Source organism: Diceros bicornis, chromosome 21 (assembly GCF_020826845.1).
Source record: "Diceros bicornis minor isolate mBicDic1 chromosome 21, mDicBic1.mat.cur, whole genome shotgun sequence".
NCBI classification, from domain to species: Eukaryota; Metazoa; Chordata; class Mammalia; order Perissodactyla; family Rhinocerotidae; genus Diceros; species Diceros bicornis.
The window spans coordinates 57,542,762-57,568,195 of NC_080760.1; the positions used below are offsets into that span (position 1 = coordinate 57,542,762).

The 25,434-nt window shown below is 43.6% G+C and overlaps 1 protein-coding gene across 1 annotated transcript in view; it reads right to left on the minus strand.

The window, feature by feature from the left end:
• Positions 1-21,646, minus strand: part of LOC131419711 (zinc finger protein 252-like) — a 65,525-nt gene extending 43,879 nt beyond the window's left edge. The window contains exon 1 of the mRNA XM_058565188.1: positions 21,321-21,646. Coding sequence (XP_058421171.1) covers positions 21,321-21,481 — 161 coding nt within the window. The 5' untranslated portion in view covers positions 21,482-21,646. The remainder of the gene's footprint in view (positions 1-21,320) is intronic.
• Between the last annotated feature and the right edge of the window lie 3,788 nt (positions 21,647-25,434).

Consider the following 25,434-nt stretch of genomic DNA (forward strand, 5'->3'; position numbering starts at 1 on the left):
GCCCTGCTCTGCCCTCTGTGGGATGGAGCTGGGCAGGGGTCTTACCCTCTAGGGGACAGTGACACATAGTGGAAGAATTCTTGGATGTTTAGGAGGCAAAATTTTGGGGTTCTGATTTTGGACAAGTTAAGGTCCCTAATTTTCAGATTCCTCCTTTGAGAGTGCACTTGGCCCCACATGACAGGTTTTTGTGACGGCCACCTGGACACGTGGTGGAAGCACCTTCCACATGACCCAGCAGTCACAGACTAAGCCTTACTGCTGTGGTCATTGACCCTTTGACCTTGACCACTAATTCTCGAGGTGCTGAGGGTCAAATTTTGAAGTAGTCTATGCCCAAGAAGACATTCTGCTCAGGATCCCATAAAGTCCCTTTGCTCCTCCCTTCAACACTACAACCTGGGCTCCTATTTCCCAGCTGAGAGAGCTCCCCTGAGACCCTCAAGCGGCAATGGACAGACCTCCACCTTTTAGAGAAAAGGTAATTTATCTCCTCTGTAACTCCAGGTTCCCTCTCCCTAGCTTCCCTGTGGATTTCCAGGGCCCACGCAGCACGGGGCTGACCTGGGAGGGAGAAGCACAGGGAAAGGGATGTGATAGGAGCCTTGGGGTGAGGGATAGAAGGACCATCAGAAACCAGGGATGTGGGGAAATGGGATGCTTGCCAGCCCTGTCTGGCCCATCTGCCCTTTTCTCTCCAGGATGCACTTCTTACCTCTTGTCTTTTACAGGCACCTGCACAAGCTCCCCTTTGAGAGTCAGAAGATGGGGAAGATCTGTCCAGCAGGGGTCACTGCCCACTCCTCATGGCTCCATCCTGAGGAGGCCCCTCGCTGCTTTAACACCAGAAATTTGGGTCCCTCATTGTGCCAACAGTATCACAACTCCTCTCAAGGGAATCCCATTCTCCATCTGGGCCCTTGAGTGTTCCAAGGTGCCAACATCATGTGGTTTGGGGGGCACCAGAGGTGGGGCCCACTCTTTGAGATCCATGAACACAAGACAGTGTTCCTTGTGTGTAAAACCCAGTCCCTAGCTCTTTCCCTGTCTCCTGTTGATTCTTCTCCTGTCCACTCTTCCAGGGCTCTCTCCCCAGCCGTGCCTGGGTGTCCCATGGGGGAAACTCCCAAGTACATCAGGGAGAAGGGGTGCTCAGAAACAGTTATGTCCCTGGCCTGGAGTGCTCCTTCCCTGCCCCCTCCCCTGTGGGTGGAGAAAGCCCTCAGACTGGGGCAGATAACCAACAGGACCCTCAGTTAACATCAGAGGGGAGAGATGCCCCTGGGGGACCCGTGAGAGATGAGATAGAGCCTGCAGGAAGAGGGACCACTCAGCCCAAGACGACGAGTCCCCTTGCTCAGGATGCAGCATCGCCAGAGACTCCTGAGCACATGAAGTCCCAGGGCTGCCACAGGTATGATTAAAAAAGAAACTGAGGCATTTCTTTTAGGCCTTTCCTAACCTGAAAAGAAAGAAGGGATGGACAGATCCCACTTATATGCTCCCAAGGGAGCAGATGTCCCCAGGTCAGCCCAGGCAGCCTGGACCACAGGTGCCAGAGTGCCGGCTCTGTCTCCGGGACTATGTTTCTGGTCAGCCAGAAAGTCCTCCACCATCCCCCACTCCCTGCAAAATTTCCCTGAGGGAAATGTTTTACTAAAATTAGAATAAATTCATCTTCTCTTACACATGCTCTGAGGTGTGGGGAGGAAGGTGAGTGGCCAGGTCTGGGGAGTTGGGGCCCACTGGGAACTTGGGCAACAGGGTTGGTACTGCATGTTTAGCTGCCATCAGCCAGGCTGTAGGACACGGGAGAAGTCAGAGCAAGGGAAGCAGGGGTTCAGCGGAAGACCTCACCAGGGGCAGAGGCAGCCCCAGGCCGAGAAGTTCATGCGTGTCCTCCCACAATAATCGCCCAGTAACTGCAAGGCTCAGGAACGTTTACCAAATTGAATTTATCAGAGAGAGCTGCCGCAGGAACTGGTTCCAGCACCTTCTGGTGGCGCTGGCACAGGTGGCTCCAGCCCCTACTGAATGCTTGTACCCCCAGAGGGTAACAGCCACACCAACCTTTTATGAGTGCTTATTGTATGCCAGGAGTGCGGCAAAATGTTCCAGGAGGATCATCCCATTCTATCTTTTAGCAGTGTTTCAAGGTATACTTTCTCACTGTACACACAGATGAGGAAATGAAGGTTACTCATTTACCAGAGTCAGTTGCTAGATTGGACTCCAGGCTCTGACTTCAGAGCCTATATTCAGTCTCTCAGAGATCACCTGTTATAAGAGCTGTTTGTATATTTACTCTTTCATCAAATTGGCACTTATGGAGGCTCTTGGTAGATGGACGGGTGTCCTGTAAGGAGCTTTCATCTTCTGGAAGTAAATTTTACCTGTAGATTCACTGGATTTTAGGAGCAGTGGGCGTAGTTTTCTTCAAAAGCCAGACGGTTACTTCTGACTGTGTGTTCTCTGATGCTGAAGGAGGCCTGATCGCTGGTTGAAGGCTTTTCCACAAGTGTTACACACATAGGGTTTCTCTCCAGTATGAATTCTCTGGTGTTGAATAAGGGACGAACTCCTACTGAAGGCTTTCCCACATCCACTACATTTGTAGGGCTTCTCTCCAGTGTGAATTCTCTGATGCTGAATTAGTGTTGAGCTGTGGCTGAAAACTTTCCCACATTCAGTGCACTCATGAGGTTTCTCCCCAGTGTGGATTCTCTGATGATCTATCAGATTTGAGCTTCGGCTGAAGGCTTTGCCACATTCACTGCATTCATAAGGTTTCTCTTTAGTGTGAGTTTTATGATGTTCCATGAGATTAGAACTTCGGCTAAAGGCTTTCCCACATTCATGACATTCATAAGGCTTCTCACCAGTGTGAATTCTCTGATGTTGTATGAGGGTTGAGCTGTGGCTAAAGGCCTTCCCACAGGCTCTGCATTCATAGGGCTTCTCTCCTGTGTGGATGCTGTGATGTTCCATAGGCGTGGCACTTCGGCTGAAAGTCCTTCCACATTCAAGACATTCAAAAGGTTTCCATACAGGGCCTGTTTTCTGGACACCGGGAAGGTCTGCATTATCAAAGAGTGACTCTCTCCATGCAGCTCCTAACAGAAGTTTCTCTGATATATGGGCTTTGTAATGTGGAGTCAAATCTGCTTGTTGTTTGAAGCTTTGGCTGCAGTCACCACACTGATGAGATCTTTCCCCTGTTAGAACTCTCTGAAGGGAAGCAGAGCTCGAGCTCAAAATGAAGCTTTGCCCAAATTTATCACACACTTGGCTTCTTTCTCCACAGTGGCCTATTTTATGGATGACTGTTTCCTGTCGTAAAGTTCTCTCCTGGAAAAGAGATTTTCTCAGCCTCTCCCCTTCAGAGTTTCCCTGATATCTCTCTGAACAGCATGCTTCTCCAGGTTCACTCCCAATGACTCGCTTAAGTGTTAGCTCCTGAGATTCCAGGGCCTCATTACTTTCCTCTTTGGGCATCCACAATTTGTTCTCAGGTCTGGTCTCACAATCTGAGACAAAAGATACACAGTATACATGTCAGTTCCTGGTGATAGAAGAATGAAAACTTCCCAGTTAGAAAAAACAAAATTCATTTGAAATCCATGACTCCTCTTGGCTGCAGTCTTAACACTGGCCTCATTCTGGAAGGGGAAGGCAGGGAAGGCCAAGTGCTGAGCAGTGTTCTCAGGAGAAGAGGTGACAACAAGAGGCAGCTCTAGTTCCTCCACAACCATCCCAACCCTTCTCCTTTTCCTCAACCTCCCAACTCCAATCTAGAGCCTCATCTACATCACAGAAAGAGCAGAAGCCATCAGACCGGAGCTCCCTCAACTTCCCACCAAAACCTGCACAAGAACCCACATCTGGACCCACCTGCTTCTCAGTTCTTCCTCTGAAGTCAGTCTCCCACCTGAGTCCTGCATCCCATCCCCCCACTTCTTCACAAACTGCCCATCACTGACAACTCTTCCCTCTCTAATAGTTTGCCCACTTTCCCCGTGAAACCAAACCTTTCCTTCCTGTCACAGCCACACTACGAGAAAGAACTGCCCACACTCTGTCTCTTCTTCCTCATCGCTACTCGCCCCTAACCCACTCTCATTTGGTTTCTGCTCCCAGTGTTCCACCTATCAGTGAGGTCACCAGTGACCCTGGATCCTGCATCCAAAGGGCATCATCCAGCCTTCATCTTCTGTTCCTCTCGGCAGCATTCCACATCTGACTCCCTTCTTGATTCCCTCTACCCTTGTCTCCTGGGATCCCACTTTTACCTGGTTTTCCTTCTACTTCTCTGATACTTGTTTGAGTGTCCTTGGCTGGCTCATCCTGTTTACTTGGGCATTCAATGTTAGAGTTCCTCAAGGTTTGATCCTGGGCCTATTTCTGTTCTCTCAGAAATCTCATCTACCCCCATGGCTTCTGACATCTCCCATATGCTGAGGAAAACCCAATGTGTAACAGCCTATACTCTTCTTATTTTTAGGCCTATGGCCCCAACTGCCTACTAAGATATCCACGAAGATGCTTCAAAGTCATCTCAAAACCAAGATGTCAAAAAATTGTTTCATGAATTTCCTGTGCAAACCTTTTTCTTTTCTAGTGACACTTGTTACCACATCCTAGACATCCCTTTCTGCAAGCCAGAAACCTAGAAATCTGCAACATTCCCTCTTCCTCACTCCCTATATCCAGCCCATCATGAAGTCCTGGGGAAGGGGAAGGAGGAAGGATGAGCCTCATCTCTGAGGTGACCCCCCTGGACTGTAGACTCTGAGAAAAGGGACATTTGTCCTCAGTGCCTGGTCCTCCATAAATATTCATCAAAATAATGAGTAAAAGGGACAGCTTGGTCAGAGACAATATACAGATGTGGGGGGGGACCAACAAGTGGATGGATGCTGGAGTCAGTCCTGGTGACCTATGTCAAGGATGCCATGATGGAGGCAGATAAAAGTGACCTTGTGGAGCAGCAGCCATCACACCTCAGCAGAGGGGACTCTGCCCTGGGCTGGTGCAGCCAGATGTCATGTGGCTCCCTCAGGTCTGGAGTGAGCAGGCTGATCACAGGGTGGCCAAGGGCTGAAGGCCTGGTATGGTGAAGAGGATGGGGGAGGGGCATAACCACAAAGAAGTGGGTCATTTGGTAATCTGGGGTGGGGGTGATCACAGAACATGATACAAAGGGGTATGCTCCAAAACTCAGGAACAAGCCAAGGATCAGACCCTTGGATGTGAGTGACCAGCATCATGCTGGGCATTGTGACAACCAAAAGGCACTTCCTGATGACCTGCTGAGGGGATTTCACCGTGGGGCTGGGTGAGAGGGGACGCTGGCAACACTTCTGGAACCAGCCTCTTCACTGCCACCTTCATCTCCTCGGAGAGCTCCTGCTGCTGCCTGGACCTGGGAACAGTTGGACACAAGGCAGGTAAGGATGGGATATGGATGGCAGAGATCAAGCTCAGGACCCAGTTGTGGGGGGGGGTCTCCACCTCCCTTCGGGTTCTGGGGCTGAGAAACAGGGCTGGCCACAGCCTCTGTATCAATTTCTCCCTCTGGGTTTCCTCTGGATGAGCTGAGGTATTATTCCCTCATCAGGGCATAGGGTCCTGCCTTGGCCATGCCAAGCCTGTGGAGATGAGCAGAACTCAGGAGATAGGAGAGTGTCCACTAGTAGGGCGTGGCTCCCACTCTGGTGGTGCTGGTTAAAATGGAACAGCAAGGGATACAGTAAAAACGGTAATAAGAGGGAAGTTTATAGCAATACAGGCCTACCTCAAGACACAAGAAAAATATCAAATAATCTAGCAATACACCTAAAGGAACTAGAGAAAGAAGAACAAATGAAGCCCAAAATCAGTAGAAGGAAGGAAATAATAAAAATCAAGAGCAGAAATAAATGAAATAGACACTAAAAAGACAATAGAAAAGATCTGTGAAACTAAGAGCTGATTCGTTGAAAATAAAAACAAAATTGACAAACCTTTAGCTAGGCTCACCATGAAAAAAAGAGAGAAGGCTCAAATAAATAAAATAAATAAAATCATAAATGAAAGAGGAAAAATTACAACAGACACCACAGAAATACAAAGGATTATAAGAGAATACTACAAAAAGCTACATGCCAACAAATTAGATAATCTAGAAAAAGTGGATAAGTTCTTAGAATCTTACAACCTTCCAAAACTGAGTCAAGAAGAAACAGAGAATTTGAATAGTCTGATCACTAGTAAAGAGATAAAAACAATAATCAAAAACCTCCCCAAGAACAAAAGTCCAGGACCAGATGGCTTCCCCAGTGATTTCTACCAAACATTCAAAGAAGATTGAATACCTGTACTTCTCAAACTCTTCCAAAAAATTGAAGAGGAGGGGACACTTCCTAACTCATTCTATGAGGCCAACATTACCCCGATACCAAAACCAGACAAGGACAACACAAAAAAAAGAGAATTACAGGCAGGCCTATATCACTGATGAACATAGATGCATAAAATCCTCAACAAAATATTAGCAAGTCAAATACAATAATACATTAACAGGATCATATACCACGATCAAGTGAGATTTACTCCAGGGATGCAAGGATGGTTCAACACCTGCAAATCAATTAATGTAATATACCACATCAACAAAATGAAGAATAAGAATCACACGATCATCTCAATAGATGCAAAGAAAGCATCTGACAAGATACAGCATCCATTTATGATAAAACTCTGAATAAAATGGGTATAGAAGGAAAGTACCTCAACATAATAAAGACCATTTATGACAAACCCACAGCTAATATCATACTCAATGGTGAAAAACTGAAAGCTATCCTTCTAAGAACAGGAACAAGACAAGGATGACCCCTTGCACTACTTTTATTTAACATAGCATTACAAATCCTAGCCAGAGCCATCAGGCAAGAAAAAGAAAGAAAAGGGATCCAGATTGGAAAGGAAGAAGTAAAGTTGTCACTATTTGCATATGACATGATTATATATACAGATAACCTTACGATAAGGTTATAGATAACCCACTAAAATATTATTAGAAATAATAAACAAATACACTAAAGTTGCAGGGTACAAAATCAACATACAAAAATCAGTTGCATTACTTTTTTTTTCTGAGGAAGACTGCCTCTGAGCTAAAATCCATTGCCAATCCTCCTCTATTTGCTGAGGAAGATTAGCCCTGAGCCAACATCTGTGCCCATCTTCCTCTATTTTGTATGTGGGATGCTGCCACAGCATGGCTTGATGAGGGGTGCATTGGTCCACACTCGGGATCTGAACCTTTGAACCCCGGGCTGCAGAAGCAGAGTGTGCGACCCCAGCCCTATGCCACCGGGCTGACCCCTGCAATCAGTTGCATTTCTATACACTAACAATGAAATAGCAGAAAGACAAATCAAGAGAATACAATCGCATTTACAATCACAACAAAAAGAATGAAATACTTAGAATAAATTTAACCAGAGCTGAAAGACCTGTACACTGAAAACTACGAAACACTGTTGAAAGAAATCAAAGAAGGCATAAAGAAATGGAAAGATATTTTGTGCTCATGGATTGGAAAAATTAACATAGTTAAAATGTCCATACTTCCTAAAGCAATCTACAGATTCAATGCAATCCCTATCAAAGTCCCAGTGACAGTTTTCATGGAAATAGAACAAAGAAACCTAAAATTTATACAGAACGATAAAAGTCCCTGAATAGCCAAAACAATTCTGAGAAAAAAGAACAAAACTGGAGGTATCACACTCCTTGATTCCAAAATATACTACAAAGCTATAGTATTCAAAACAGCATAGTACTGGCACAAAAAGAGACATACAAATCAACAGAACAAAATCGAGAGCCCAGAAATAAACCCGCACATCTACAGACAGCTAATTTTTGACAAAGGAGCCAAGATCATACAATGGAAAAAGGAAAGTCTCTTCAATAAATGGTGTTGGGGAGGCGGCCCAGGGGCCCAGTGGTTAAGTTCACGCACTCTGCTTTGGTAGCCTGCAGTTCGCAGGTTTGGATCCCAGGGGCAGACCTACGCACTGCTTATCAAGCCACACTGTGGCAGGTGTCCCACATATAAAGTAGAGGATGATGGGCACGGATGTTAGCCCAGGGCCAATCTTTCTCAGCAAAAAGAGGAGGATTGGCAACAGATGTTAGCCCAGGGCTAATCTTCCTCACCAAAAAAAAAAAGAAAAAAAAACTGCTGGGAAAACTGGACAGCCACATGCAAAAAAATGAAAGTAGACCATTATCTTATACCATACACCAAAATCAACGCAAAATGGATTAAAGACTTCAATGAAAGACCTGAAACCATAAAACTCCTAGAAGAAAACATAGGCAGTACGCTCTTTGACATTGGCCTTAACAGTATCTTTTTGAATATCATGTCTCAGGCAAGAGAAACAAAAGAAAAAATAAACACATGGGACTACATCAAACTAAAAAGCTTCTGCAAAGCAAAGGAAACCACCAACAAAACGAAAAGACAACCTAACAACTGAAACAAGATATTTGCAAGTCATATATCTGATAAGGGGTTAATATCCAAAACATATAAAGAACTCATACAACTCAACAACAAAAAAAGCAAATAACCCTATTAAAAAATGAGCAGGGGATCTGAACAGACATTTCTCCAAATAAGATATACAGATGGCCAACAGGCACATGAAAAGATGTTCAACATCATTAATTATTAGGGAAATGCAAATCAAAACTACAATGAGATATCACCTCACACCCATCAGAATGGCTATTATTAAAAAGACAAGAAATAACAAGTGTTGGAGAGGATGTGGAGAAAATGGAACCCTTGTACTCTGCTGGTGGGAATGTAAATTGGTGCAGCCACTATGGAAAACAGTTTGGAGATTCCTCAAAAAATTAAGAATAGAACTTCCACATGATCCAGCTATTCCACTTCTGGATAGTTATCCAAAGAACATGAAAACACTAATTCAAAAAGATATATGTACCCCTATGTTCATTGCAGCATTATTCACAATAGTCAGGACTTGGAAACAACCTAAGTGCCCATCAATGGATGAATGGATAAAGAAGATGTACATATACAATGGAATACTACTCAGCCATAAAAAAAGAGGAAATCTTTCCATTTGCGACATGAATGGACCTTGTGGGCATTATGCTAAGCAAATAAGTCAGATGGAGAAAGCCAAATACTGTATGATTTCACTCCTGTGGAAGATCAACAACAACAACAACAAACACATAGACACAGAGAATAGACTGGTGGTTACCAGAAGGGAAGAGGGAGGGCAAAAGGGGTAAAAGGGCATATGTGTACAAAAAAAAGTGGAACAGCAAGCTAAACATGGGGTTACATATCCAAATGTGTAACAGAGCCACGTCAGGGTTAGAGCTGGACAGGAAAGGGTGTAAGATGTGATAGGTTTCAAAATAAAGTTGAAAAGCACAAATGAGAAGAATCCTCTGTGGAAAAAGTGGCTGACGAATAACTCTGCCCAAGACACATCTCCCTGTCAGTGATTCTCCGTGGCCAGGCTTCCCCTTGACCTCTGCAGAGTTTAATGTGTGGAATGCTCATGTGTGCTCCCGCCCTCTTCTCAGCATCTGCCCCTTCGTCCCATCTCACCACCCTCCTCTTCCCTGGCAACCCACCCACATCAGGTGCCACATGGAGGTGGCAGCATCCTGGCCACTAACCTACCAGGTTATGGCCCCTTTGTCCACGTAGGTGCCTTAGCCAGGCACCTAAATCCTTCCCTCTTCCCCAGGTCCAGTCAATCCAAGTGTTCTACTCCCAAACCTATTTCTAACATCCACTTCCTCCCCCATCCCCAGTGGTCCTGCCTGAGTGCAAGCCCTCCTCATTTCTCATCTATATTTAAAAAAATCTGTACATGTGTTCATTTACTCTACCAACACATTTTTAAAAATTTCTGAAAAAGTTTCAAGCTTACAGAAAAGTTGCAAGAATAGTACCAATGCATTTTTCCCTTAAATCATTCTCCCATATAACCACATAACCACAATTCAACCACCAAAATTAGGACATTAATGTTGATATGTTACTACCAACTAATCCTCAGACTCCATTCCAGGTTTGCCAATTGTCCCAATGATGTTCGTGATATCTAGATCCAAGTCACACATTCTCACATCTCTTCTGTGTCCCCTGACTCTGACCTTGAACTTCTGATGAGCACAGGCCACCATTGTGTAGAACCTCCCTCACTGTGGGATGTTTCTGTGGATGCATTTTTGTCAGAATTATCACAGAAGTGACACTGTCCTGTCTGGGCCTCCCGCCAGAACGCAGAGATGGTGGTTTGTCCCATTATTGATCTCCACGGTGGTGTCGCCAGGTTTCCTCACTGCAAAGTGACTCTCTTCCCCTTTGAAATTAACAAGTATTTTGTAGGGAGGTACTGTGAAACTGTATAAATGTTCCATTCCTTGTCAAATTTTCACCCACCAGCTTTAGCACCTATTGATGTTTCTTACATTGGTAACATGGTGGTTGCCAATGATGATTCTAAATTCATCATTCCTTCTAATTCCACTACTTTTTTGTTTATTTATATCGGTAATGAGTCATAATTCCCTATTTTATTTAATGTTATAATCTGTAATTATCATTATTGATTTTGATACTCAAATTGTCCCAGATTTGGCCAGTGGAAGCCCCTTGAAGCTGGCTCCAGGGTTCTTATGATATGATCTTGTTCCTTGATCACCTCCTTACTTTCTGGCACAATAAGATGTTCCAAGCTTATTTTGTACTTTCTCTGCCAGGTCTTAGAATTAGGCATTTATTCAAGGAGCCTGGTTCCTTTAAGTTGAGTAATACTTAAAAACAAGGGTCAGGGGCCGGCCCGGTGATGGAGTGGTTGTTTGTGCGTTCTGCTTCAGCGGCCCAGGGTTCGCAGGTTCAGATCCTGGGTACAGACCTGTGCACTGCTTATCAAGCCATGCTCTGGCAGGTGTCCCACATATAAAGTAGAGGAAGATGGGCACAGATGTTAGCCCAGCGCCAATCTTCCTCAGCAAAAAGAGGAGGATTGGCAACAGAGTTAGCCTATGGCTAATCTTCCTCACCAAGAAAAACTCCCCAAAACAAAAAAAAACCCAGGATCTGGTTGCACAGTGTGCTCAGTGCTCCCAGGCCCTCTCAGTAGACAGAGCTAGAGATATATGTATTTATACAAATACATTACATGCACATGCACACGTTTATATCTATATTCAGTTCTGTATCTACCTGTGTACATGAAAACCATGAATTCATGCTAATACCTCCAATTCCAACCCAACACAAACACCCATGCTGGATCACTACCATCCCTAATGTGGGCACCTTATCTTTGCTCAGGCTCCAACACCCTGCCCTGCCACACTGCTGCTACTACTCCACACAAACACCATCCTCAGCAAGCCTGGGCTCCATTATGCCAGGCTGTGGCCCCCACCCCCAAGTAGGCACCCACTTTGCTCAGTCACACCTGATATCTTTTGGTCTGAATTATGAAAGAAGGAAGAGAGGGAGGGAGGCTCACCTACATTTTTTATATGAACTTTCTACATTTTAAATTCTTAACTATGAAATATTTCATATGAAAATATATGAAAAGCACAGGAATTAACTTACAAATTACCTAAATTGTGTAATTTGTACCTAAATTTTATGTGTTAATATTTTGCCAAAAATGTGCCACATCTGTTTTTAAGAAAGAAAAGAAAACACTCGTGGAACCAGCACTCCAGAAGCCTCTCAGCTTCCCATCCCCTAGTGGTGACTGTCTCTAATGCTAAGCACTATCCTTATCGAAAGAATTATGACTATGATACATAGTATCCATAGCCCTAGGATTTGTAAGAGCCCAACACTGGAAACAACAGGAACATCTATGTACAAAGGAATGGATGAAGCACGTGAAGTACATTCCCACACTGGCATGCACACAGCAGCAAGCACAGATGGACGATCTTTACAACACGGGACACAGGTAAACCTCACAAACACTGGGGTGCTGTAACCTCTCCGCTGAGCCAGCTGTATGCAACGCCTGGAATCAGGCGTGTCTGGGGCTCGGGGAGATGGCACTTAAGCCATGGGTGGGGATGAGCCCGCCCAGGGAGAAGGTGCTGAGATAGGAGAAAGGCAAAATCCCACGACATCAACATCTGGGGAGGCAGAAAAAGAGAAGTCCCAAAAGACAACTGTGCAGAAAGGGCAGCGAAGAAAAGACGGGGGACACTTCTACAGTAAAATGCCGCCACAAGGAGGGGTGGGGGGGAGACACTTCAACTCCTTACTGTTCAAACATCAAAAGGCCCTTCCAGAAGAAGAAAGTAAGGGAATGGAGGAAAGGCAATATTGTAACGAATGATGGCTACGAATTTTCAGAACTGAAGACAAACACGCATTTTCAGATTCAAGAAGAATCTTGAGTTCCAAGCAAGAAATCTTTTTTCATATTTAGACACACTACTGTGAAAGTGCAGAAAAACAAAGTTAAAAAATAAAACTTTGAGCCAGCCCTTATGGCCTAGTGGTTAAAGTTTAGCGTGCTCCACTTTGGTGGCCTGGGTTTGATTCCCTGGCATGGAACCACACCACTTGTCTGTCAGTAGCCATGCTGTGGTGGCAGCTCACATAGAAGAATTAGAAGGACCTACAACTAGAATATACAAATATGTACTGGGGCTTTGGGGAGGGAAGAAAAAGGAGACAAAGATTGGCAACAGATGTTAGCTCACGGCGAAACTTTCCCAGCAAAGAAAAAATAATAATAACAAAACCTTAAAGCAGTCAGAGAGAAAAGTCAGCAAAATTGTCATCAGTGACATTAGATGCTGGAGGAAAAAGGAATATCTTCAGAGTCCTTTGGGAAAATAATTGTGAACCTACAATTCCAGGTACATTAAAGAAGAACAGTTTAGACAAGCTGAATGAATCTGCTGCTTGTAGATCCTCACTGAAGAAACTACCAACGAATGTACTCTACTTTGAAGGAAACTCAGCCAGAAGGAAGTGATGATTGCAAGAGAAGGCCACCAACAAATAAATCTATACACACATGGGCAGAGGTAAACAAATAGTGGCAGTAAAACAACAACAACAAAAATGATAAATAATTGAGGGGTGGGCTGATCAAAGCTCTGGAAACTCTGACCATAATCTCATGCTGTGGGGGAGGGGACCACTGCACACCCACAACTGCAGCTTAGTGATGTCAGATAACCCAGTGTGGGCTACGGTGTGGATGGAAGCCTTCAGGCCCACCAGGTGGGGGGTGTGCCCACTGAGCAGCCTCAGCTGTGGGGGATGCCTCCACTCAGTGCTTGCACGTGAGGAGGCTGGCATCCTCACTCGTTTTAGCAGGAGAACTGACCAACAGTCAAGTACAGACAATAGAGCAGTTACAACGAGTGCAGCTGAGCCACTTGAACCAACAAGGGGGGAAAGTTTTAAAACACACTGTTGACTGAAAAAACCAAGTTGCAAAATGATATAGAAAATATGTTCAAAGTTTGAAAACATGCAAAGCAATAGTATACAGACAGTTCCTGATTTACAGACTTATGATTTCCTGACTTGATAATGGTGTGAAAGCAATATGCGTTCAGTAGAAACTGTCCTTCGAATTTTGACTTTTGATCTTTTCCTGAGCTAGCGATATGCGGTATGATACTGTCTTGAGATGCTGGGGAGCAGCAGCGAGCCACAGCTCCCAGTCAGCCACATGATCAGGAGAGTAAACAACCGACCCTTCTGTACCCACATAACCATTCTGTTTTTCACTTTCAGAACAGTATTCAATAAATTGCATGAGATATCCGACACCATTATAAAATAGACTTTGTGTTAGAGGATTTTGCCCAACTGGAGGCTAATCTAAGTGTTCTGAGCACTAAGGCAGGCGAGGCTAAGCTACGATGGTCGGTAGGGTAGGTGTATTCAATTCATTTTCAACTCATATTTTCAACTTATGATGGGTTTATTGGATGTAACCCCATCGTAAGTCGAGGGATTTGTATATATTTTTAACATTTTCTTTATTGTCAAATACACATAACACAAAATTTACCACTTAACCATTTTTCCCCAATTTTTTTTCATTGTGGTGAAATATACATAAAATTTACTGTCATAACCTTTTTAAAGTGTACAGTTCAATGGTATTAAATACATTCATAATGTGCAACCATCACTGCCACCCATCCCCATAACTCTTTTCATCTCGTAAAACTGAAACTCTGTACCCATTAAACAATAACTCCAATTTTTCCCTCCCCCCAGCTCCTGGCAATTACCATTCTACTTTCTGCTTCTATGATTTCGACTACTCTAAGTATCTCATATAAGTGGAATCATACAGTATATATATTCTTTGACTGGCTTATTTCATTTAGCATGTTCTCAAGGTTCATCCATGTTTTAGTCTATGTCATAATTTCCTTCCTTTTTCAGGCTGAATGATAGTCCATTGTATGTATACACCATATTTTGCTTATTCATCCATTGACGAACATTTAGGTTGCTTCCACCTTTGGGCTATTGTGAATAATGTACTATGAACATGGGTGTGCAAATAACTCTTTGCACTCTGCTTTCAATTATTTTGGATATATAGAAGTGGAATTGCTAGATCATATGGCAATTCCCTTTTTAATTTTTTGAGAAACCACTATATTGTTTTCCATAGCCACTGTCCCATTTTATATTCCTACCAATAGCACACAGAGTTCCAATTTCTCCACATCCTCACCAACACTTGTTACTTTCTGTGGTTTTGATAGTAGCCATCCTAATGGGTGTGAGGTGATATCTCACTGCAGTTTGGATTTGCATTTCCCAAGTGATTAGTGATGGTGAGCTTCTTTCCATGTGCTTGTAGCCTGTTTATATATCTTCTTTGGAGAAATGTCTGTTCAAGTCCTATTGTGAAATCAGGTTACTTGTTTTGTTGTTGAGTTGTAGGAGTTCTTTACATATTCTGGATATCAACCCCTTATCAGATATATGTTCTAGAAATATTTTCTCCCATTCTGTGGGTTGCCTTAACTTTGTATATTGTGTTGTTTGAAGCACAAGTTTTTAATTTTGATGTTGTCCAATTTATGTTTTTTCTCTGGTTGTTTGTGCTTTGGGTGTCATATACAAGAAATCATTGCCAAATCCAATACTGTGAAGCTTTTGCCCTAATTTTTCTTCTCAGAGTTTTATAGTTTTAGGTCTTACATTTAGATCTCTTATCTATTTTGAGTTATTTTTTCATATATGGTGTTTGGTTACTGTCAAATTTTATTCTTTTCCATGTGAATATCCAGTTTTCCTAGTAACATTTGTTGAAGAGACTGTCCTTTCCCCATTGAATATTCTTACCATCCTTGTCAAAAATCATTTGGCCATACATGAGGGTTTATTCCTGGGCTCTCTTTTCTATTTATTTGGTTTATATGTTTGCCTTTATGTCAGTACCACAGTTTTGATTACTGTAGCTTTGTAGAAAGTTTTGAAATCAGGAAGTGTAAGTCCTCCAGCTTTGTTCTTCTTTTTCAAGATTGTTTTGGCTATTCGGGATCCCTTCAGATTCTATATGAATTTTAGGATGGGCTTTTCAATTTCTGCAAAGGATTTCTGTTGGGATTTTGATAGGGTACATTGAATCTATAGATTGATTTGGGTAGTATTGAAAATTTAACAATATTAAGTTTTTTAGTCCATGAACATAGGATGTGTTTCCATTCATTTATGTCTCTTCTAATTTCTTTCAGCAGTGTTTTCTATTTTTTGTTGTACAAGTCTTTCAACTCCTTGTTTAAGTTAATTCCTAAGGATTCTATTCTTTGATGCTATTGTAAATGGAACTGTTTTCATAATTTCCTTTTCATTTTGTTCATTACTGTATAGAAATGCAAATAATTTCTGTGTGTTGACACTGTATCCTGCTACTTTGCTGAATTCATTTATTTACTGTAACAGTTTTCTTGTGGAATCTTCAGGGTTTTCTACATACAAGATCATAACATCAGCAAACAGAGAAAATTTTATTTCTTTCTTTCCAATTTGGATGCCTTTTCTTTCTTTTCTTTTTTTTTTTTTTGTGAGGAAGATCAGCCCTGAGCTAACATCCATGCCAATTCTCCTCTTTTTGCTGAGGAAGACCGGCTCTGAGCTAACATCTATTGCCAATCCTCCTTCTTTTTTTTTTCCCCCAAAGCCCCAGTAGATAGTTGTATGTCATAGTTGCACATCCTTCTAGTTGCTGTATGTGGGATGCGGCCTCAGCATGGCTGGAGAAGTGGTGCGTCGGTGCGCACCTGGGATCTGAACCCGGGCCACCAGTGACGGAGCGTGCACACTTAACTGCTAAGCCATGGAGCCGGCCCCTGCCTTTTATTTCTTTTTCTTGCTCAGTTGCCCTGGCTAGAACTTCCCGTGCTATGTTGAATAGAAGTGACAAAAGTGGTCATCTTTGTCTCGCTCCTGATCTTAGAGAAAAAGCTTTCAATCTTTCACCATTGAGTATGATGTTTGCTGTGGGTTACTCATATAAGGCTTTTATTATATTGAGGTAGGCTCCTTCTATTCCTCAAAAAACTCTAGTTTGTTGAGTGTTTTTATCATGAAATGCTGTTGAATTTTGTCAGATGCTTTTTCTGCATAAAGATGATCATGTGTTTTTTTCCTTCATTCTGTTAATGTGGTGTATTACACTGGTTGATTTTCATATGTTGAACTATTCTTGCATTCCAGGAATACATCCCACTCGGTCATGATGTATAATCCTTTTAATATGCTTCTGAATTCAGTTTGCTATTATTTTGTTGAGAATTTTTACATTAACACTCATAAGGAATATTGGTCTCAAGTTTTCCTTTCCTGTTAGTGTTTTTTTCTGGTATTAGGATAATGCTGGCCTCATAGAATGAGTTAGGAAGTGTTCCCTCCTCTTCAATTTTTTGGAAAATTTTGAGAAGGATTGGTATTAGTTTTTCTTTAAATGTTTGATAGAATTCACCAGCAATGCCATCAGGCCCAGGGCTTTTCTTTCTTGGGAGACTTTTTTAAAATTACTGATTCAATCTCTTTATTAGTTATAGATCTATTCAGATTTTCTATTTCTTCTTGATTTAGTCTTGGTAGGTTTTGTGTTTCCAGAAATTTGTCTATTTCATCTAGGTATCCAATTTGATTGTGCACAATTTTTCATAGTACTCTCTCATAATCCTTATTTCTGTAGAACTGGTAGTACTGTCCCAATTTCATTTTGGATTGTAGTAATTTGAGTCTTCTTTTTTTCTTAGTCCATCTACCTAAAGGTTTGTCTATTTTGTTAATCTTTTCAAAGAACCAACTTTTTAATTCTATTGTTTTTCTATTTCATTTGTCTCTCTTCTAATCTTTATTATTTCCTTCCTTCAGAGAGGTTTAGGTTTAGTTTGTTCTTCCTTTTCTAGTTCCTTAATCTGTAAAGTTGGGGTTGTTGATTGAGATCTTTCTTGTTTTTTTTTTTTTTGTGAGGAAGATCAGCCCTGTGCTAACATCTGCCAATCATCCTCTTTTTTTTTTTTTTTTTTTTTGCTGAGGAAGACTGGCCCTGGGCTAACATCCGTGCCCATCTTCCTCCACTTTATATGGGATGCTGCCATAGCATGGCTTGCCAAGTGTTGTGTTGGTGTGCACCTGGGATCCAAACCGGCGAACCCCAGGCCGCCACAGTGGAGCGCGTGCACTTAACTGCTTGCGCCACCAGGCCGGCCCCGAGATCCTTCTTGTTTTTTAATGCAAGCATTTATAGCTATAAATTTCTTCCTTAGCACTGAGTTTGCTGCATCCATAAGTTTTGGTATTTTTTTCACTTTCATTCATCTTCAAATATTTTCTTTTTTCTTTTTCTTTTCTTTTACACTATGAAGTGACCATTCTTTTTTTTTTTTTTGAGGAAGATTGGCCCTGAGTTAACATCTGTTGCCAATCTTCCTCTTTTTCTTTTTTCTCCCCAAAGCCCCAGTACATATTTGTATATCCTAGTTGTGGGTCATTCTAGTTCTTCTCTGTGGGACGCCGCCTCAGCATGGCTTGATGAGCAGTAAGTATGTCTGCACCCAGGATCCGAACTGGCGAACCCCAGGCCACTGAAGGGGAATGTGTGAACTTAACCACTACACCACTGGGCTGGCCCCCCATCTTCAAGTATTTTCTAATTTTCCTTGTGATTTCTTCTTTTATTCATTGGTTGTTTAAAATTATGTTGTTTACTTTCCATAAATTTGTGAATTTTCCAGTTTTACTTCCATTATTGATTTCTAACTTCATCTTGTTGTGATCAGAGGAGATATCTGAATATCTATCTTTTAAAATCTATTGAGACTTAACTTGGGGTCTAACAAATAGTCTATTCTGGAAAATGTTCCATGTGCACTTGAGAAAAATGTGCACGCTGCTGTTGTTGGGTAGAGTGTTCTGTATATGTCTGCTAGATCCAGCTGATTTATTTCCTTGCTTATCTTCCATCTGCTTCTTCTATCCACTATCAAGAGTCGGGTATTGAAGTCTCCAACTGGGATATTAAAGTCTCCAACTCCAACTACTGTAGAACTATTTCTCCCTTCAATTCAGTTTTTGCTTCATATATTTGACGGTCCATTGTTATTTACTTATTATTATTTTTTTTTGTGAGGAAGATCAGCCCTGAGCTAACATCCATGCCAATCCTCTTTTTGCTGAGGAGGACCAGCCCTGAGCTAACATCTATTGCCAATCCTCCTCCTTTTTTTCCCTTTTTCTCCCCAAAGCCCCAGTAGATAGTTGTACGTCATAGTTGCACGTCCTTCTAGTTGCTGTATGTGGGCCGCTGCCTCAGCATGGCCTGACAAGTGGTGCATTGGTGCGTGCCCAGGATCCGAACCTGGGCTGCCAGTAGTGGAGCACACGCACTTAACCGCTACGCCATGGGGCTGGCCCCCTGATGGTCCATTGTTAGGCGTGTGAATGTTTGTAACTGTTATATCATCTTGCTGTAGTGAATCTTGTATTAATATATAATGTCCTTCTTTGTCTCTTGTAAACTTTTTTGATTTAAAGTCTGTTTTGTCTGATATTAGTATAGCGCCCCTGCTCTCTTTTGGTTACTATTTGCATGGAGTATTTTTTCCCATCCTTTCACTTCAATCTATTTGTATTTTTGGATCTAAAGTAAGTCCCATATAGGCAGCATATAGTTGGATCATGTATTTTTATACATTCTGCCAATCTCTGTCTTTTGATTGGAGAGTTTAATCCATTTATACTTAGAGTAGCTACTGATGAAGAGGGACTTCTATAATTTTGCTATTTGTTTTCTATATGCCTTGTAGCTTTGCTCTCCCTCATTTCCTGTATTACTGTCTCCTTTTGTGTTTAGTTGATTTTTTGTGGTGAAGTTTACATTCCTTTCTCACTTCCTATTGTGTATATTCTATTGTTATTTGTGGATACCAGAGAATTACATTTAATACCTTAAACTTATAATGCTCTAATTTGAATTTATACCAGCTTAACTTCAATAGCAGAAAAGCTCTGTTTTTTTTATAGCTTCATGCCCATCCCTTTTGGTTGCTGATTTCACAAAATTACATCTTTATATACTGTGTGCCCTAAAACATGAACTAGTAATTATTTTAAATGCACTGAACCTTTAAATTATGTAAAGAACAAAATTTGGAGTTACAAACCAAACTTACAATAATACTAGCTTTTAGACTAATAATTGGGTTTTTAAAAAATGTATTAGTCTCTTAAATCATGTAAAAAAACAAAAAGTGGAGTTACAAACCACTGTTACATAATACTAGCTTTTACAATTGCCCATGTATTTACTTTTATTGAGATCTTTGTGTCTTCATATGGCTTCACATTACCATCTAGCGTCATTTCATTTCACCCTGCAAGACTCCCTTGAGCATTTCTTGCAGAGAAGGTCTGGTGGTAACTAACTGGTGATAACCAAGTCCCTCAGCTTTTCTGTATCTGGGAACGTCTTAATTTCTCCCTCACTTCTTTTTTTTTTTTTTTAACATACTTCATTTTTATTTTATTTATTTATTTTTGTGAGGAAGATCAGCCCTGAGCTAACATCCATGCTAACCCTCCTCTTTTTGCTGAGGAAGACTAGCTCTGAGCTAACATCTATTGCCAATCCTTCTTATTTCCCCCCCTCAAAGCCTGAGTAGACAGTTGTATGTCGTAGTTGCAGCTCCTTCTAGTTGCTGTATGTGGGATGCGGCCTCAGCATGGTCCGAGAAGCGGTGTGTCCCTGCGCGCCCAGGATCTCAACCTGGGCCGCCAGTTGCGGCAGGCGCACTTAACCGCTAAGCCACTGGGCAGGCCGTCTCCCTCACTTCTGAAGGACTGTTTGCTGGATATAAGTTTCTTTGCTGACAGTTTTTTTCCTTTAGCACCTTGAATATATTGGTCCACTGCCTTCTGGCCTCCAAAGTTTATGATGAGAAATCTGCTAGTAATCTTATTGAGGATCCCTTGTACGTGATCAGCCGCTTCTCCGCAGCTCCTTTCAAGATTCTCCTCAGCCATTCAGCATGACCTTGCTTATTATTCCCCAATGAACAGAGAAGGCATCAGCAGGGAACCTTCACAGGCTCCCGCCATGACAGTGGCCCCGACAGGCTCCCTGCCCGAGACCAGTCGCTGAGGCACTGAAATCCATCTCTCTGCCCCAGCCAGTCCTCCTGCCCCAGCAACCTACCGGGAGGGTTTCTAGAAGGGGGTTATGAATGGAGTGAGTGTTTAGGCAAGAGGATTGCCATAGGACTGACCAGCCTGACCCAAATGGCCAATCCGCTAATGAGGTCGGATTGCTGTCTTTGGAAACAACTGACTTTTCTTTTTGGCTTGTTTTTTACCTGTAGCGGAAATCATGTGTTGAAACCCGAGAATGTGTAGGGGCTTCCCACTTGCCTTCCTCATCTTAGTCCTTAGCCCGCCCACGGGTGGTGGGAGGCCTGCTGGGCAGACCTGGGGGTCGGACTTAGGGCGGTTACCACTGCTCCTCAGCCCTGACCCAGCCGGGACTCCGACCGGTTCCCTGGCCCGGCTCCCCGGCCCCTGCCCTTCCTCCTCGGACTCTCGATTGCAAGGCGCGGGGCCGCGTTACCTGTCGGGGGCGATCTCCGGTCCTGCGTCCCCGCCCTCCAAGCCCGCCCCATTCTGGACGCAGCAGGGGAGCCCCGACACCGACCCGGGCCGGCCCTGCCCGCGACCCCCTCACCGCGCCGACCCCGCCTCCTGGACTCACGCGAGCCGGGATGGGCAGCCCGGAGGCCGCGGTGCCCGGGGCTGTCGGAACCCGCCCTCGCCAGCGCTGGGGGCTCGCCGCCCGCCTCCGGGTTTCCCCCGAGTCTTCCACGGTTCTGCGTCTCGGAGTCCGTCAGCGCCCCCAGCGGACAGGGCAGCCATGGGTCTTTATTCTCCACCGGCCGTACAAACGTAGCAGCCACAGGTACTGCCAGTCCCGTGCCCCCGATAAACAAAGCCCCGGCGGTCTCTCTCCGTCTTGCCCCCCTAACAAACAAAGCCCCAGGGTCTCGCCGTGTTCTCTGCTCCCAATAAACATGGCGGCGGGGGGGGGGAGTGGTCCCTGCCGGTCATGTGCCCCCAACAGACATGGCCCCGAGGTCCCTTCCACCGGAAGTCCGGCGGAGCCGCTGCCGGGTCAGGATCTGAGTCCGTGGTTCCCTTGGGGGCTAGGCAAGTTGAATTTATCACTAACAGAGATCGTCTTAGGTTTTAACCGAGTCACCGTGGTGGGACTGAATATTCCAGCCTCTTCAGCTGCATATCCTAATCTCAGGATCACATCTACAGGTGACCAAATTCTATGTTGATTCCAACTGGTTCACAGAGGTAGCCTTACTTGCAGGTTCTGGGGTCGCTTCCTATTGCCCCTCTGTGCTAAGTGCATTTTTAGTGCCATGATCAAGAACAGCCAAGGATAGCCTGGAACATTTAACAATGTTTCATGCTGCGTGACAAAAGTGCAAAGGTAAGTAAATTACTGGAATCTTCTTACCTTTGGGCAGCCACACTAGTTGTCTCCTGAATTAGCTAACTGGGTGGGAGGGACAAACCAGAATGTCTCTGAGGCTCTTGGAAAAGCCTGGGCGCTTCCAGGCATGTGGACCAGGCTCTTCTCTGGTGGCCCTTAGATGAACCCATCATCTGGGCAAGTTAGTGAATTCGAGGGGCGAGTTCACACTAGTTTGGAAGGAGGTTGGTGTTGGAGAGTGGGATTGCCCAGGACCATGTGAGGGCAGGAGACATGGGAGGGACCGGGAGCTGGGGGAGGAAAAGGGAAGTAGGATGAGGAGAGCGCAGGTGCCCCCTCCAGTGGGCGCTCTGGTTGTGCCACGCATGGGTTCTGATTCACCTTCCAAGCGGGCAGACTGGCATCCTCCTGCTCTCTGCTTCAGAGCAAGATGAGCTTCAAGGACCGTGCTCCTCTCCTTGGTGGAGTGGGCCACTCCGGGGACATGATGCTGGAGACCTTCAGGAACTTGGTCTTGCTGGGTAAAAACTGCCCTGCAGTTCTTAACTGCATCTTAGCTTCATCCTCTCTTGGCCACAGCCATAGGTTCTGAAGCTGAGTGAGTTTTGGGCTCAGGATCCATCAAGTCTGTGAAACAAGGGAATGCATTGTCTTACACTTGTACTTACACTGGGAAGACCATAGAGTTGATGTCAGACCTGCGATGGGGTTGGTTCTGTACTTAGGATCTTGTTCAAGACATTTAACTTCTCTGAGCCTTGGTTTCTATTAAGAGGAGAGTAATTCCTTTCTCATAGGGTTGTTTAAATTAAATGGTATCAGTATATTAAAGTTCCTAGTTGAATACCTGGCACATAGTAGAGATAAAAAAAAAAAGTTTAGTTTTCTCTTCTACATTGTTACAGAGAGTTGGAAATGGGCCATCCCCTTTTGGAGTCCCTGATTTTACACTTTCTTCCTCTTTAAGCTCTTTTGATAACCAACTTAAATACTCCAGTTCCAGGACTCCTCCCAAGGTCTCATATGGAGCCCACAGCCCAGTGTTGGCTGATTTGGCATTGTCGCCGTTGTTTCATCTAGGATTCTTGGTTGCAAGGAAGTATTGGAAAGAAGTCGGGAGGCTCGCAGAATCAAGAGAGAGAGTGTAGGAAGCAAGGATGCTCTGGAGGAGCAAGGGACAGCAGGCCCCACAAAGCCAGAATGGTCTGCTCTGCTGAGTGAAATTACGACCAGTGTTTCCTCTGCCTTTCTCCAATTCACATGCATAGGTCACATGTTCCCCCTGACTGGACTGTGGCAGGGAGAGGAAGCTAATGACCCATCAGCTTCTGAAGATGAAAACTTGAATTAATGTCCCTCCAAGATTACACACAGTGTGGCAGAAGTAGTTCCCCAAAAGGAAAACGGTTGCTATGAGAAAGGGGGCAGGTGCTGGAGAGCCTAAAACCAACAAATGCCAACCATGAGTACACCTTTATCCAGGCACTGTGCCAAGCTCTTTACCCAACGTTATCTCATTTCATCCCAGCAACAAACCAATGAAGGCAGGTGCAACTACTCCCCCCACATTACAGATGAAGAAATTGAGGATCAGAGAGGTTAAGTACCTTGTTTAAAGTCACACAGTAAGTGTTGGAGCTGAGATTTGAATGCAGATCTGCCTGCCTTGACAGTAGTGCTCTTGACCACTGCACCATACTGCTTTTCTGCTGTCCAGTGAGGAAAGCACACACAAGCTTGTTATTTCTCTGTACTCAAATACCACTCTTAACCCACCGTGTAAACGCATCCTCCCATAGACACAGCTTCACTTGGACTTTTAAAATTATGGCTTCTCTAGAAGTCCCTGTCTCTAACAATAGGCCTTCGTACACCTAGAGACTGACACCGGTGCAGGTGTGTTCTGTGTGCCCAAGACATATCATTTACTTATCTTTGAGTAGGAATCCTATGTTCCAAACCTGGGGTGATCTCCCAGCTGGAACAAGGGAGAGAGCTCTGGGCCCCAGAGAGACACAAACCCAAGGATAGAAATCTCCCAGGAGATGACCACTGCTGCCCAGATGAGCAAAGAGGAGCCGGCCTTCATTCATTAGTACTGTGTCAGTGAGTGCTCAGTAGGTATGAGGCTCAGTGATGGTCAGTTTTGAACCCCAGCCTCCTCCTGTTGGGCTCTGTCCCTAAGCAGTCCACTGGGTCTGAGATGGAGGGTCCATAACTCTGGTGAAGTGTCATCATCGACCATCTGCAAACACTGTGCCCGGTGTGGGTTTTAACTATGCTGCCCTCTTTCAGTGCCCATCTACACCAAGGACCAGTACTCAAGAGACATACCCACGTATTCACTAATGCGTTGGGTGATGCTTATTCAGCACCAGAAAACCCACTTGGAAGAAAAACTTTATGAACTTAAAGATGGTGACAAAGTTTTCAGGTTAAATAAATTTAAAAAAATCACATTTTATCATAGGGAAAAAATAAAAGTTTGATCCAAATTTGTAATTATGTTAATGGAGAGACAGTATGTTTGGATGTATGTTTTCTTAAACTATGTTTTTCAAGGTCAGGGCACTTCTCTTTTTCTTTCACTGTACTTCTCTCATTACCTTATTCATATCAGCCCTTAATAAATATTTTGGTCTATGGAAATTGTGGAAAAATCTTTCTTAAGAACTCACAAGTTTCATGCCAGGAGAGGAACCATAGAAAATATGATATTGGGAGAGTAACAGTTCAAATCCAATATGATTCATGATTAAGTCAATCTACATTTATTGTGTAGCTACTATGTGCCAGGTGGTGTGCTGGGCAATGGCAAATCAAAGATGCAGAAAGACATGTCTTTCTTCCTCAGGGCTGTCAGTCTAGTCGGGAGACAAATGTACTTCGAGCCAGGTAGCCACGTTGGGACAGTAGTGGAGGTAAGAGACAGGGTGGATGGGGTCCTAGAGGCGGGAGAGGTCTGCAGAGGTAGCTCATCTTCAAAATTCTGAGAGACAGTAACTGCTAACCTCAAACTTTATTTCCATCCAAGCTATCTTCCAAGAGGGAGAATAAAAATAGATGTTTTGGGATAAACAAAACCCAAAACACCACCAAAAGACCTCACTTGAAGGAACTTCAAAAGTATGTGCATTAAATAAGAAGATATCAGATGGAAGAACCGAGATATAAGAAGGAATGGCAAGCAAAGAGTATGACGTATATTTGAAAACATTGACTGTAAATAAAAATTACGTCTAATTTGGGAAGTTTAAAAACCAAAATAGAAACAAAGTCAAGACAAGAATAGCAGATGAGTCAGGAAGTGGGGATACAACTGGAGCATTCAAAGGTCCTTGCATTGTTCCGGAGGAAGATAAAA